General features: G+C 41.4%; 1 protein-coding gene across 1 annotated transcript in view; it reads left to right on the forward strand.

Annotated features, from left to right (window-relative positions):
• The window catches only part of LOC143106435 (major histocompatibility complex class I-related protein 1-like), an 88750-nt gene that overhangs the window by 52092 nt on the left and 21060 nt on the right, over positions 1–15598 (forward strand). The window contains exon 3 of the mRNA XM_076270706.1: positions 11573–11851. Within this exon, the coding sequence (XP_076126821.1) occupies positions 11573–11851 (279 nt within the window). The remainder of the gene's footprint in view (positions 1–11572; positions 11852–15598) is intronic.

Genomic DNA, 15598 nt, shown 5'->3' on the forward strand with positions numbered 1-15598 from the left:
CCTTGTGCTCACTTTTTTGACGGATTGAAGTCTGGACTCTGGCTCTGCCACTCTAAAATGTTGATATTGTTCTCAGTTAACCATTTATTACAGTACATGAAAATGCACTGTACTGTTCTTCCTAGGCAACAACAACTTCTTATTACAGTGCATGAAAATGCACTGTACTGTTCTTCCTAGGCAACAACAACTTTTTCTTATTATTATTATTCCGCTTACCACTTTTTCCGTACACAATTTCTCTTGAACAGTTTAACTTAGAAACTTCGTTCAAACTTTGTAACGTAGGTATTCAAACAGACCAAGCTGCTATGTCTTTTCAACTTTGAAACTTTTATACTTTTTAAACTATTAAAGAAAAACTTTTTAAAAATCCCCATAGACTTAACATTGCCGATTGTGACATCATAATACGGCCGTTAAGCAATTAGAATCCTATGGCAGGTGTTCAGGCCACCTGGATCAACTGCCAGTCTCAGGCTTTAAGCATACAAACTGGCCCTATTAAGACTACACATCCTGTTCAACTGCTTCCTCTGCCAAAAACTGTTTCAAAATAAAAGTCCTCACTACAATATTTCACTATTAAACAATTTAACCCTTTAAACTACTGAACTTTTTAACTGTTCAGCCATTGTAACTGTTACTTGTCATCAACTATGACTCCTACCCACTGTAGCTAGTTAGCATGTTAGCATTGCTAACATTTTGAGCATTTTTAGCAAAACTGCTAAAAATGATTAGCTAGGTTAGCTAAGTCACATGGTTAGCATAGTTAGCATATGAACATTGCTAGCATGCTAGTTAGCATAACTACTAAAAATGATTAGCTAGGTTAGCTAAGTCACATGGTTAACATAGTTAGCATGTTAGCATTGCTAACATAGTTAGCATGTTTAGCAAACTTGCTAGAAAACGTTAGTTAAGTTAGCTTAGTAACATGGTTAGCATAGTTAGCATTGCTAACATAGTTAGCATGTTTAGCAAAACTACTAGAAAATGTTAGCTAAGTAGCATGGTTAGCATGTTGGCATTGCTAGCACTGCTATAAAACATTAGCTAAGTAACATGGTTAGCATAGTTAAAAATCTGCTAGCAAACATTAGAGCCATTCCAACTTTCAGTTATCGTCAAATATCTACCTATACACAGCCATTAAACTATTTGAATATCAACATTCATTAAACTTCCAGTCTGTCAACAACTTTTAAACTATTTACCTTCAACTTTTAAACGGTCTACTTTTAAACTATCATTAAACTATCTATTAAACTAGCTGTCTATCAACAACTTTTAAACTATATACTGTCTATCAACAACTTTTTAAACTATCTACATTCAGCTTTTAAACAGTCTACTTTTAAACTATCAACTTTTATTAAGCTATGCAACCACCATGTCTATCCTAGCATCACTGTAGTAACCATCTCTGTATTATCTGTTTTAAATATACATGATATTTTACATCACAACTTTAGCATTTTCATGCACTGGTAATTCCTTGGAATTGCATTTCTAGTTATTATTATTCCACTTACCACTTTTTCCGTACACAATTTCTCTTGAACAGTTTAACTTAGAAACTTCATTCAAACTTTGTAACGTAGGTATTCAAATGGACCAAGCTGCTATATCTTTTCAACTTTTCAAACTATTAAAGAAACACTTTTTAAAAATCCCCATAGACTTAACATTGCCGATTGTGACCTCATAATACGGCCATTAAGCAATTAGAATCCTTTGCCAGGTGTTCAGGCCACCTGCAGCCTCAGGCTTTAAGCATACAATCTGGGTCAATTAAGACTACACATCCTATTTAACTGTTTCCTCTGCCCAAAACTGTTTCAATATAAAAGTCCTCACTACAATAATCCACTTTTAAACAATTTAACCCATTAAACTACTGAACTTTTTACATTCAACTTTTAAACGGTCTACTTATAAACTATCATTAAACTATCTATCTATTAAACTAGCTGTCTATCAACAACTTTTAAACTATCTACATTCAACTTTTAAACAGTCTACTTTTAAAAACTATCATTAAACTATCTATCTATTAAACTAGCTATCAACAACTTTTAATTTGTCATCAACTATGTCTCCTACCCACTGTAGCTAGTTAGCATTGTTAGGATAGTTAGCATTTTAACATTGTTAGCAAAACTGCTAGAAAACATTACCTAAGTTAGCTAAGTAGCATGGTTAGCATTGCTAGCATAGTTAGCATGTTTAACAAAACTGCTAGAAAGCGTTAGCTAAGTAGCATGGTTAGCTTGTTAAACATTGCTAGCATAGTTAACATTTTTAACAAAACTGCTAGAAAACATTAGCTAAGTTAGGTAAGTAGCATAGTTAGCAAAACTGCTAGAAAACGTTGGCTAAGTTAGCTAAGTAGCATGGTTAGCATGTAAGCATTGTTAGCATAATTAGCATGTTTAGCAAAACTACTAGAAAACATTAGCTAAGTTAGCTAAGTAGCATGGTTAACATGTTACATTGCTAGCATAGTTAGCATGTTTAACAAAACTACTAGAAAATGTTAGCTAAGTAGCATGGTTAGCATGTTGGCATTGCTAGCACTGCTATAAAACATTAGCTAAGTAACATGGTTAGCATAGTTAAAAATCTGCTAGCAAACATTAGAGCCATTCCGACTTTTAGTTATCGTCAAATATCTACCTATACACAGCCATTAAACTATTTGAATATCAACATTCATTAAACTTTCAGTCTGTCAACAACTTTTAAACTATTTACATCCAACTTTTAAACAGTGTACTCTTAAACTATCATTAAACTATCTATCTATTAAACTAGCTGTCTATCAACAACTTTTAAACTATATACATTCAACTTTTAAACAGTCTACTTTTAAACTACCAACTTTTATTAAGCTATGCAACCACCATGTCTATCCTAGCATAACCGTAGTAACCATCTCTTGAACATCCACTTAGATGCCCCAGGCTCAGCGGACTTTTTGGCCCTGATCCACTCCTTTGAGCTCAAACTGGTTCAAAGCCCACCGACTCACAAAGCTGGCAAAGAGCTTGACTTGATCTTCACTCGGAACTGCAGCACAGACACCCTCATGGTGACGCCTCTCCATCTTTCTGACCACTTCTTCATCCAGTTCAACGTCAGCCTGACAGAACAGCCTCCGGCTCCTTAGCCCAGGGATTCCCAAACTGTGGTACGCGCACCCCCGGTGGTACGCGAGCTGCTTCTAGGGGGTACGCGAGATGAAAAGGGCTATGGCGGACAGGTGTAAAATGAAAATTTTGTAATTAATTTATGAATAAATACATAATTTCTAATCAGGTCATAATGATATGGAAACATGAAATTAAAGGATATCATTTATAAACTCTGTATGTGTTCATCAAAAAAAGGGCAGCTTATCAAACATGACGCCTGGAATAGCTAGAATGCGTTACTTTTGAATGCGTTGGATGGTCCGTGGTCCGTGGGGGGAAAGTTTTGCGGATATAACAGGTTTTTGAAAACAACAAAAACAGAAAGGAGGGAAGGAGCAAAGATAGGAGTTATTTCAGATGGGCAAGAAAGGTAACATTAAGCTAGGCTTTACATTTAACAAACTAAAGGTAGCCTATAAGTTTAGCCTTTCTAGGCTGTATAGCCTAATGTTGTCCAAACGAATACATCCTTGTCAGGCGTTGTTGTAGGCCTATTATAAGATATTGTATGTGGATGTAGTAGTTAGCTACTATGCAGGCTACTTTTCATAACTTTTTAACTGACCAAATGCACACACCTAAAACCGGGAAATGGACAAATATTGTGTGTCGGATGGTGGGGGTACGCGAGCCGAGTCGGAATGTAGGCGGTGGTACGCGGGGGGAAAAGTTTGGGAACCGCTGCCTTAGCCGATGGTCACGTTCCACCACAACATCCGGAACCTGTCTCCAACGCACTTTTCCTCTGTGGTTGCCTCCGGTCTACCTCCACTCAACACCTTCTCCTCTCTGGAGGTTAATGAGGCCACAGACCCGCTCTGCTCCACACTGAGCTCGTGTCTAGACGAGCTGTGCCCTCTTACCACAAGGCCAGCTCGATCCAAACACTCTCATCCATGGCTAAATGATACCCTCTGATCGCAGCGCACCAAACTCAGAGCCACGGAGAGGAAATGGCACAAATCCAAACTAACTGATGACCTCAAAAACTACCAGACACTCCTGACCTCCTTCTCAGCCAGCATCACTGCTGCTAAGACGGCTTTCTACAATGACAAAATCAACAGCGCTACAGACACTCGAAAGCTTTTCTCAACCTTCAAATCGCTACTCAACCCTCAGCTGCCTCCTCCTCCATCCAGCCTTACTGCGGACACCCTCGCCTCATTTTTTACAAACAAAGTGGCGGCAATCAGCAGTCAATTCTCTACATGCCCACTCAACGCATCAGACTCAGATACCGCACTCCTACAACCTCTAGGGACTGCTGGAACATCTTTTTCAGCATTCACGCCTCTCTCCGAGAGTGAAGTATCTAGACTCCTGACATGCAGTCGTCCTACCACATGCTCGCTGGACCCTATACCTACGAGCCTACTTCAGTCCATCAGCCCGACCATCGCACCAGCTATCACACATGTGATCAATGCCTCACTAACCTCCAGCACATTTCCAACAGCGTTCAAAATGGCCCGGGTAACACCGTTACTTAAGAAAGCTTCTCTCAACCCTGCTCAAGTCGAGAACTACCGCCCTTTCTCACTCCTGCCTTTTCTATTCAAATTAGGGGTGAACGATTTTGGAAAAAAATCTAATTGCGATTTTTCTCACCAATATTGCGTTTGCGATGCAATATGCGAATATTTTTAAGCTCTTTATCTTCTGTCTTATTCAACAAAGACAAGCAATATATTATTCTATAGACCAACACAAAATTAGATAAGTTAAACATAAACTGTTCTTTCCTGGAGCCCAGGCCTATGTTATGATGGCATTATGTCATTGAATAAGATTGATGTATGAAACATTTTTTATTTAACTATTTTAATCACATTAGTAGACCTATATTTGTTGAACTTCCAGCCTTGTAAACATTTAATGATTCTGATACGTTTCTATTTCATGTAGATATGATCTTCTTTCGTTAGTTAACAAATAGGTCTACATGTAGTGGGACTGACATGGCTTCTCCTTGTCCTGTGCTCCCCATGCGCGCGCGCGCGCGCACACACACACACACACACACACACACACACACACACACACACAGAGACCCGCTCCTCTCCTCTGTGGGCTACTTGCACGTGAATCTGAACAAACTACTGTAGATTGTTGTAGCGCAAATAGATGCGGCCGAATGACCGTTCGGCTCGGTTTTAACTAAAGGTTAGCATCATCAACACCGCAGCGCAATAATACGCATGCATGCAAATTAACTAGTTGTTCATATCACAACAAAGCCAATCGGGGAGACAAAACTCTTTAAACAGCAAAGTTATCAGCAGTTAGCAGCATGTATGTAGCCTAGATCCTTAGCTGGTAAGCTAATGTTAGAACAGCTGGGTTTTTGGTGTTTAGCTGTGTCAACTACTTGCGGATAACATTATGCATCAATTCATTACCTGTGAGATGAAATGTTTGTGCCGCCAAACCCCTTGGATATAGCAAATGCCCCCACTGTCACTGTACTCCAGTAAACAAAGTCCCCAGTGCACAAGTGAATGGCTGCTGTGCAGCCTAAACAGTCGTGGAGTTTTAATCGTCAGCTGGACAAGTGAACGAAGTTACCAGCCAGAGTAGCAGCACAGGGGAATTATGAACTAGAACCAGGGACATGGCAGGTTCAAGCAAAAGGTAATGAAGAGGTTTATTTTTAACCAAAGTAGCTCTACTGATCAGACCTTTCTTGACACTGTTAGCTGGTCCTCTTGTTTACGTTTTTTGCTTCTTCAGTGGTCGGTGTGAAGAGTCGGTGGCGCTTTGGCAAGCGCAAGTATAAATGCGTTTTGGTGACGTCACATATTACGAAGCGTAATCACAGCCTTTGCGGTTTGAAAATCGCGTTTCATCATATCGCGATATTATCGCAAATGCAATAAATAGTTCAGCCCTAATTCAAATGCATTGAACGAGCAGTCTCCAAACAGGTCTCTGACTTCCTTTCACAGAACAACCTTCTGGATCCAAATCAGTCTGGGTTCAAAAGCGGCCACTCTACTGAAACGGCTCTGCTGTCTGTAACAGAAGCCTTAAAAGAAGCCAGGGCGACCGCTCGGTCATCAGAACTCATTCTGCTTGACTTATCGGCTGCCTTTGACACGGTTAATCACCGCATCCTTCTCTCTATACTCGCTAACATGGGAATCTCCGGTTCTGCTCTCTCCTGGTTTGAATCCTACCTCACAGGACACTCGTTTAACGTATCATGGCTTGGTCAGCTATCTGCACCTCACCATCTCACCACAGGGGTCCCCCAGGGTTCAGTGCTGGGCCCCCTTCTCTTTGCTATCTACACCACCTCCTTGGGAGAGATTATCCGTTCGCATGGCTTCTCATACCACTGCTACGCAGGCGACACACAGCTCTATCTGTCCTTTCCACCTGATGACCCCTTGGTTTCAGCGCAGATTTCGGATTGCCTCTCAGACATAGCTACATGGATGAAGGCACACCACCTCCAGCTGAACCTCTCAAAGACTGAACTGCTGGTCCTCCCAGCTAAACCTATCATACATCACAACATTAACATCAAATTTGACTCTCTGTCTGTTTCACCTACCAGGACTGCAAGAAATCTAGGAGTTGTTCTCGACAACCAACTAAACTTCTCAGATCATGTTGCCTCAGTCGCCCGGTCATGCCGTTTCGCACTCTACAACATACAGAAAATCAGGACATACTTGACTCAAGATGCTACCCAACTTCTGGTTCAGGCAATAGTCACCTCACGACTCGACTACTGCAACGCCCTCCTGACAGGTCTCCCAGCCTGCGCAGTGAAACCACTTTAGATGATCCAGAACGTGGCGGCGCGCCTGGTCTACAACCAACCCAAAAGGGCACATGTTACCCCGCTGCTCATCCAGCTACACTGGCTAACTATGGCGGCCCGCATCTAATTCAAGGCTCTAACGCTTGCCTACAAAGTAGTCTCCGGTTCTGCTCCCACCTACTTGAATGCCCTCATACAGACATACGCTACCTCCAGACCCCTGCGCTCCTCAGACGAACGACGTCTAGCTCTACCACCGGTATGCTCAGGCAAATCCAAACTTTTCTCATTTGTTGTTCCTCGTTGGTGGAACACACTGCCAGTTCCTACGAGGGCAGGGACATCCCTCTCCATTTTCAAAAAACTCCTGAAGACCCAGCTCTTTAGAGAACATCTCCTCTCATAGCAACACTTACAATGAGAGGTCTAACAATGAACAAGTCTAGCTGATCCTAGCATTCACCAGACGTCTTAAACTGACAAGTAACTGTTAAAAACAGCACTCACTGATGCACTTATTCTTACTGTACTCTAATGCTTTTTAAATTGTCCTAAAATTGTTGAGAATTGCTCTAAAAAACTTGAACCGTTTACCATGTTGTAAGTCGCTTTGGCTAAAAATGCGTCAGCCAAATGTAATGTAATGTAATCTCTGTATTATCTATTTTAACTATACATGATATTTTACATCACAACTTTTGCATTTTCATGCACTGGTAATTCCTTGGAATTGCATTTCTAGTTGCCTTGTATGTTTTGGATCATTGTGTGGTTTAAAGATCCAATGATGCCCATTGGGGGCAGGTCTCTCGGCAGACTGCCTGATCTTTTCCACCAAAAATCTCAATGTAGCCCCTTGTTTTAGTGTTACCGTTTACTTTGAGAAGTTCACCAGGGGCCGTATTCACAAAGAATTTTAAGGCTAAAAGTAGCTCCTAAGTGGCGAATTTAGGAGCAACTCCTAAAAATAATGGGCGTGTCACTCCTAACTTTAGGACTCCTAATTTTTTTCACTAAAAGTAATTCACGAAGCATTTTAGACCTAAAAGTAGCACCTAAGTCTGGGACAGCTTAAAAGAAGTCGAGAGGACTCCTAACTCACTAAGACCTATTCACAAACAGCTTTTTGCGGCATTTCACGTCGCGATGTTTTGAAATGCGTATGCGGCAACAGGAGCTTCCATTTGCGAGGGAACAATTTTGCATTGTAGGCATAAAAGGGATGCAATAACGGCACCAACAACAACCAAAACTACTCATTGTCGACATGTAAATTAAATGTAAAGTTTCATTGTGAATCAAATAAAAATCCCCTCTTTGCAAATGTATATGGTGACAGATTAATTTAATAATGTTGCAAAGATACTGCATCAATCCGTAGGCCTATGTTTCATTAGGCTACTAGGCTATTTGTTTTGCCTTCAGTTATTCATCATCTTCCGTCCTTCACACTACTTGTGTAGCGCACGCATTCTCAGACCTGTCACCTGTCACTCATCATCGTAAGGGAGGTGTTTGGAATCATTCCCGCGTTACAATCATCAGCCAATCAAGGTGGTCACTTCAGTCAAGCTCGTGCATGAGTAATGACGTCATCCATAGCAACGAAGACTCACTCTTACTTTAGGAGTTGTCATTTTTCCTTACTAAGAGTAGGTCTGAAAGGCTTTGTGAATAACTTTTAAGAGAAAACTCGATTTAGGAGTACTCGTAGTGGTAAGATAAAAGGCTTTGTGAATACGGCCCCAGAGGCGTATCAAGCTTGTTGGGGTTGGGGTTGTGGGATAGGAAAATGAAACAATCTGGCCAAATTATAAATAACTCCCTACAGGGACGTTGTAAGTATTTTCTGAGAGGGGTGCGGACTACTATGTCCGGGAGTTTCTCCCCCGAAAAAAAATTGAGATTCTGGGGCCGTATTCACTGACATATCGACACCGTTCCAACTCTAAAAACGTGTGGCCAGAACCGGTGTATGCTGCTTGTGGAGATGGCGTCCCTAGCCCATGTGGTTTTTCCGCCACATTGGATCTTATTGGTATGCACAGACGTCTTGAAGGGCAGGGGAGAAAAAACAAAAAGGGCATCTATCTGACGACATGGGGTCCCAACCCCACAAAATAAAGTTACAATGTCTGTGTCATGTGGGGGGGCTCTAGAGCCACCACCGCTATATCAACCACCACTGGGGAGCGTGCAGAACCCTTCAATAAAACCAGAGATTAGGGGTTGTAGGTATTAAAAAAAAAATTTCTAAGACTAAAAGATGCTACTTAGCGCTTTTGTTCCCATGCGTTGAGTGCCAAAAACACAATATTGCGTATTTTTAATTACGAAAATAGACACTCTAACACACCTTATGTAGTAAGTATAAGTATATATACTCTTTTGATCCAGTGAGGGTAGTTTGGTCTCTGCATTTATCCCAATTCGTGAATTAGTGAAACACACTCAGCACACAGTGAACACACACACTAATCCCGGTGCAGTGAGCTGCCTGCTGCAACAGCGATGCTCGGGGAGCAGTGAGGGGTTAGGTGCCTTGCTCAAGGGCATTTCAGCCGTTCCCACTGATCGAGGCTCGAACCGGCAACCCTCCGGTTACAGGTCCGGAGTGCTAACCAGTGGGCCACGGCTGCCCCCTGATGTGCCAAAAATTAGGTGTTTTAATCACAATATCTCTGGCTGACATGGTCAAAACTGCACGAAATTGAAAGTGTAGGATCATTATGACGCCCTCCGAATGCATGCCAAGTTTCGTGGACTTTTGTTCATGGGGGGCCATACAATAAATTAATTTATGTGTACATTTAGTGACCGTACACCAACAGAGTTTTCTGTGAATATCTTGAGAACAGTAGGGCCTAGGACAGGGGTGGGCAACTAATTTCCCCAAGGGGCCACATGACAAACTGGGACTGTTGAGGAGGGCCGGACCCAAAATACCGAACTCAAGTCTGAACTCAATTCTGTTCAATTCTATTCTGTTCTTGTATAACATTAAGTAAATCATATGGTTTTGTTTACTAGTCGTAAGAACAGACGAAAATGTGAGGGAGACAAAGGAAAAACAGCAATATTTAATCTATGTCCAGTATTTAATCCTCATTCTCCAAAATGATTTTTTGACATTGACATTTTTTTCAGTTTTCAAAGACTGATATAAAAAAGTACTACAATATCTATATAATTAGGCTAGGTCATGAAACCGATAGGCCTGTGCCACCATTTCATCAACACTTAGCAATATTTCATCATTAAATCATTACCATCAATAAATTAACTCTATGCAGAATTAGACTACGAAAATGTGGAGCAGACAATAGTAGGCTGTCATTAGTTAATCAACATGTACAAAGAAAACTTTTTTAAAAATGTAGGCTATTTTTTTGCTTTAACTTTATGCACATAACTGTGATTGATTGGCCAACTCGCTCTGTGTGTTGAGCCGGCTGCTTCAAGCAACCTGTGGGTAGTAGCATCATACTAGTTCGCTAACATAAGCTTTGCAAATAAACTCAGACATATTTTGGTTACAATTACGGGGTTATCCGATTGTAAACTGTCTATCTACCAGTAACGTTTTGAAATGAACACTTCGTATCGCCAACGAGCAGCAGTAGGCGTTCCAGTGTTCTAACAACTTTGCGGTGGTGAGCGACGCAGACATAAGAGACACAAAACTTTGAAAGGTTTACGCCGACGTAAAGGCAACTGCATTGTGTCGACGCAGAAGCATAAATTCTGTTCACCAGCACATCAGTGAGGGTGTTTACGTCGTATGCATCCACGCACAAGTGTGTGGGCGTACAAATAGCAGTCGCTTTCAAAATAAAAACAACGATATTGATTTGCATGCTTTATCTCTATGCTAGGCTCTTGACTATTCTTTCACAGACCTTACGCGGGCCGGTCAGGGAAAGCCCACGGGCCGGATGTGGCCCGCGGGCCGTATGTTGCCCATGTATGGCCTAGGATGACCAATTTTTTGCGTATGTTTGCCTCCAGGGGTCATGTTAACCCATTCCATATGCACACATTTGCATAAACATACACACGCATACACATACATTCACAGTAATCATACGTATGACACATACTCACACAGTAGACATATGTACGCATGCATGCACATGCACACACACAGGCACATACACAGGCAAACACACAAGCACATGCACGCACACACACCCACCCACACACACATACACATAAACATGTACACGCACAAATGCACACAATTCAAAAATTTCTCAGAATTATGAGAACAGGCAAGATGGGGGTGGGGTTGTATAAAATGTATTTTACATGTGAAATCTATGAACTAATCATGTTTTGGTACTTGTTGTCTAGCAGATACCAGTGAGAATTGAGTGTGCATAATGCAATTCAGTGAGACAGTTAGAATCATATATGCCTTTCAGAGTGACTTATTTTTGTGGAAAAAATGTGCTGGACTGGGCTGCGGTACATCTAGTAATTCATTTATTTTGACTATTTGACTTTAAATGATATTGTAATATTTACTGTTATTGTTGTATGTCGCTTTGGGCTGAAGCATCATTTCAGTGAGGCATTATTTTCTTCTTCTTTACCAAAGGTGTCCATGTCCAGCAGAGATTGGCTGGTTGTGAGCTGCTTGACCAGGACATCCCTGGTCCACTTCGATCCTGGGATGCTTTCAACACCATAAATGATGAAGAGCTGAACTTTTACATGCAACAGAAAACTCTACAGTCCAATGGTGCATGGCCAAACTTGTGGAGCCATGTTAAAAAAGAAAGTACTGAATTGATGTATGCAAATGTATATAGCCCTATCTGCATCAGAATCCTGAAGAGGTACCTTCACCTGAGGAAAAATGAAATAATGAGAAAAGGTAAGACAGCTGTACCTTGCTTTCATTTCATAACTTTAATATTTAGTTATTATGATTGGCACGCAGCGAAGCGGCGGTCATATAGGTTTAGTCAGATTTTTTTTTTTTGCATGCCCATTTTTCGTCAAGGATTCCCGGGACACTGAAAGATCGGTGTACACGAAAATTGGTGGGCATGTAGCCCCACATGGATAACATGGAACCATTGTTTTTCGTTTTGATCTGTAGCCCCCCCGCTGGACTGGACCCCCGAAAGGAGGGTAGGGCAGACACAGTTTTCTGTGAATATCTCGAGAACCGTAGGGTTTAGGAGGACCACCTTTTTTTTGTATGTTGATCTTAAAGGGCCATGTCAACCCATTCCATTGTAGCGCCACCTAGTTAAAAACAAAAAAGTAAAAATGAGGTGTTGTAATCGCAGGTATCTGTGATCTAACATGGTCAAAACTGCACGAATTTTAAAGTGTAGGATCATTATGACACCATCCGAATGCATGCCAAGTTTCGTGGACTTTTGTTCATGGGGGGCCATACAATAAATTAATTTATGTGTACATTTAGTGACCGTACACCAACAGAGTTTTCTGTGAATATCTTGAGAACCGTAGTTAACCCATACCATATGCACACATGTGCGTAAACAGATATTCACACACACACACACCAGAGTTTCCGCTAGAAAAAAATGGTGCCGGTCAAAGTGACCGGCAGAGGTTTCGTTTTCCGGACATTTTTATGATATGCCGGTCAAATATATTATCGCTTCTTAATTAGTCAAATTGAGGAAAACTGGAGACAGGCTACTTAAAGAATGACATAATCAAGCTAGAATGCAACATGTTCATTAGCCTAACTTAAACATGCCTAACAAGATCTAGCCAGTATCTTTTCATGGACAGCAAGAGTCCGCTTCGTTCGTTGTTTTAAAAAGGTTACGTTGTTTGTTGCTGCTACCCACGTTCTCCACATCTCCAGTGGTGACTGTTTAACTTACACAGATGCGCAAATACAAGAATGAGCGCTCACACCACTACCCCCTAATACTATGCCTCTTTGATAACAATAAATTAAGAAATGTTTCCTATTCTGGGAAATGTTTAGTTTCTTTTTCTTTCGGCCGCGGTTCAATGATACCGTTTAATTGTGCCAGAAATTATCCGCGGACCAGTAATCTCCAAGTTGAGGAGGCCCTAACCCTGCAGATCATAGACAGAGAACGCATAGGCCTACTGTATGCTTTGGGTAAAGAACACTTTGCATGTCCAGTGTAGGCTACACGGAGAATGACAGTGTCTTGGAGCGGCCGCATCCCCCGCAACTCCACTTCCAATGTCACTGATTCCGACAGATACGCCCGCCACTTCTGCTTTTTATCTGGTGGTGGTGGAGTTGACCGGACATCTGAGGCTTCAGACGTTACCAATTTATCATCCATCGCGTCTGGCCTCTGAAAAAACTTTTAAGGCTAGTCTGCCTGGGCCTGGCCATGTTTGAACTGCCTCACTCATTTGTTCGTTGTTTAACATGGACGTTTTAAGCCGTGTGCGCTTCCTATTTGAAATGCAGCATAGGTTGCGTGTTGTTTAATAGCTTACTTTTGAAACGGTAGAGCCTGTTCATTTAAAAACATAGCCAGAGGACGTATAATATAGGCTTACATATTAAGGCTTATTCTCAAATTCAGATTGCTTAGGGGACGGGATTATTAGCCAATTTCAATCGGACAATTTGACCGGAGAGATTTAATTTTGTCGGACATATCATTTTTTTTTCGGCCAATGTCCGGTAATTACCGGACAACGGAAACCCTGACACACACATACATTCACAGTAATCATACGTATGACTCATGCAAACACAGTAGACATATGTACGCATGCATGCACATGCACACACAGGCACACACACAGGCACACCCACAAGCACATGCACGCACACACACACACACACACACACACACAAACACACACAAACATAAGCACGTACACGCACACATGCATACAATTCAAGAATTTCTCAGAATTATGAACAGGCAAGATGGGGGTGGGGTTGTATAGGCGGTTCCCTGATTTGCTTTATTTAGACATAACACACACACACATGTAGCCTGACGTAGTCATACTCAATTCTAGTCAGAATATGAGTCTGATACTGCTCCATTGGGACATAGTTATGGGGCGTGTTTCAACCGATACAGGGGGGGAATGCCTCTGCACTCAATTGGATAGACCTACAGTGGGTCCCAGTTAAGTTTGGACGGGTTCCTTCAGGAATCACACATCCCATTTTCTCAGCAGAAATGGCACAAACTGCAGTTGACACAAACAACCACAAGGTGTCACTTTGGAGTTCTGGCACTACTATTTTTGATGCGATCTGACTTACTGCTTCTATGATGCAGTTTCCAAGTCAGTAGAACAATCAGAGAAAGCTGAGCCATTACCAAACATATATGATAATACAATAGCGTGAGTTTATATATCTTATACCCTATTTGTCACGGTTACTTATAGATTTGATAGTGTAACGATAAGCGCATGAGACTTTCAGCGGGGGCACGGGAACTTAAATTGATCACGGTAGTTTAAGCTTACACTTGACAAAACATTCTAATATGAAAATGTAGATGCAATTGTTGTAAGATGGTGCAGCTTAAGAAAGCACCGTGCGCAGGGATGGAGAGAGAGAAAGCAGAGGGGATATGTGTTAGAACTTAGATGCGTGTGGGAAAAGTAGACGTGCTGTTGAGACTGGAGCGAGTCATATTCAAAATAATGCAAAAAATAAATCCGCAGATAAAACCAATTATCCTCATTCATTGCAACCGCAGCATGCCTGCTTGCCGACGTTCAAACGAAAAATAAATCAAAGCACCTTTTGCGTTTGAATGTAGCACGATTTTTTTTAAACAGCTAGACAAATGATTTAGCTAATTGATTATAGCCTGTACACCAGCAATTGTTGAACATTTACCCGTACAAGTACATTGACAGTAGCCCAGCCTAACAAGCATGTTGCATGTTGTAGGCCTACTATAGAAATGTCACTTAAATTGCAACCGCAACATGCCTGCTTGCCGACGTTCAAACGACAACGAAAAAGATATCAAAGCAACAAGTGTTTTTTCTTTTCTTTTTGAGCACGTCCGAATCCCAGGACATAACGCACTGGACCTTATAATAGGCTCGAGATATAATTCCAAAGGGGGCAGATAGGGGCCTACTGCACTTAACACTTAAAAAGATTGAACGAAGCTTCCCGAAATTTGAAATTGCGATCAGTGACTGGCATCGGGTGAACGAAGCTTTTCGAAGTTGAACAGGCTATTAAAAACTATTTGCGCACCTCAATGTCACAGGAAAGACTGGGCTCTCCCTTCTATGAATTGAAAAAGACGTTATGCTACCTGCAAACTGGCCTATGATTTCATTGCTGAGTTTGCGGCAAAGCAAGATATGGCGAGTCAGTGTCATTTATTTGTCCATGTTAGCCTACAGACCAGTTTCCATAGTGCACATCTTATCAACAGTTTGAATGTCGTGTGTGTTTCTGCTCATTGACAAATACCGTTCAGCACAATGATTCATGCCCAATTAATTTCCCCTGTTAAAGTGTTCGCCTTTGTTAGGCCTACACTATTTGGTTTCGTGATGTAGCCTATGATAAACACCATATGGCCAAATATGTGACTAATGTTAGGCTATAGGCTATACAATTTCCCCTCTTAAAGACAAGCTGGTGTAGCTT

The sequence above is a fragment of the Alosa pseudoharengus genome, unplaced genomic scaffold (assembly GCF_046254945.1).
Source record: "Alosa pseudoharengus isolate Yale_2024_CS ecotype anadromous, Long Island Sound unplaced genomic scaffold, YU_APseudo_1.1 YU_APseudo_1.1_scf_6, whole genome shotgun sequence".
Classification (NCBI taxonomy): domain Eukaryota; kingdom Metazoa; phylum Chordata; class Actinopteri; order Clupeiformes; family Clupeidae; genus Alosa; species Alosa pseudoharengus.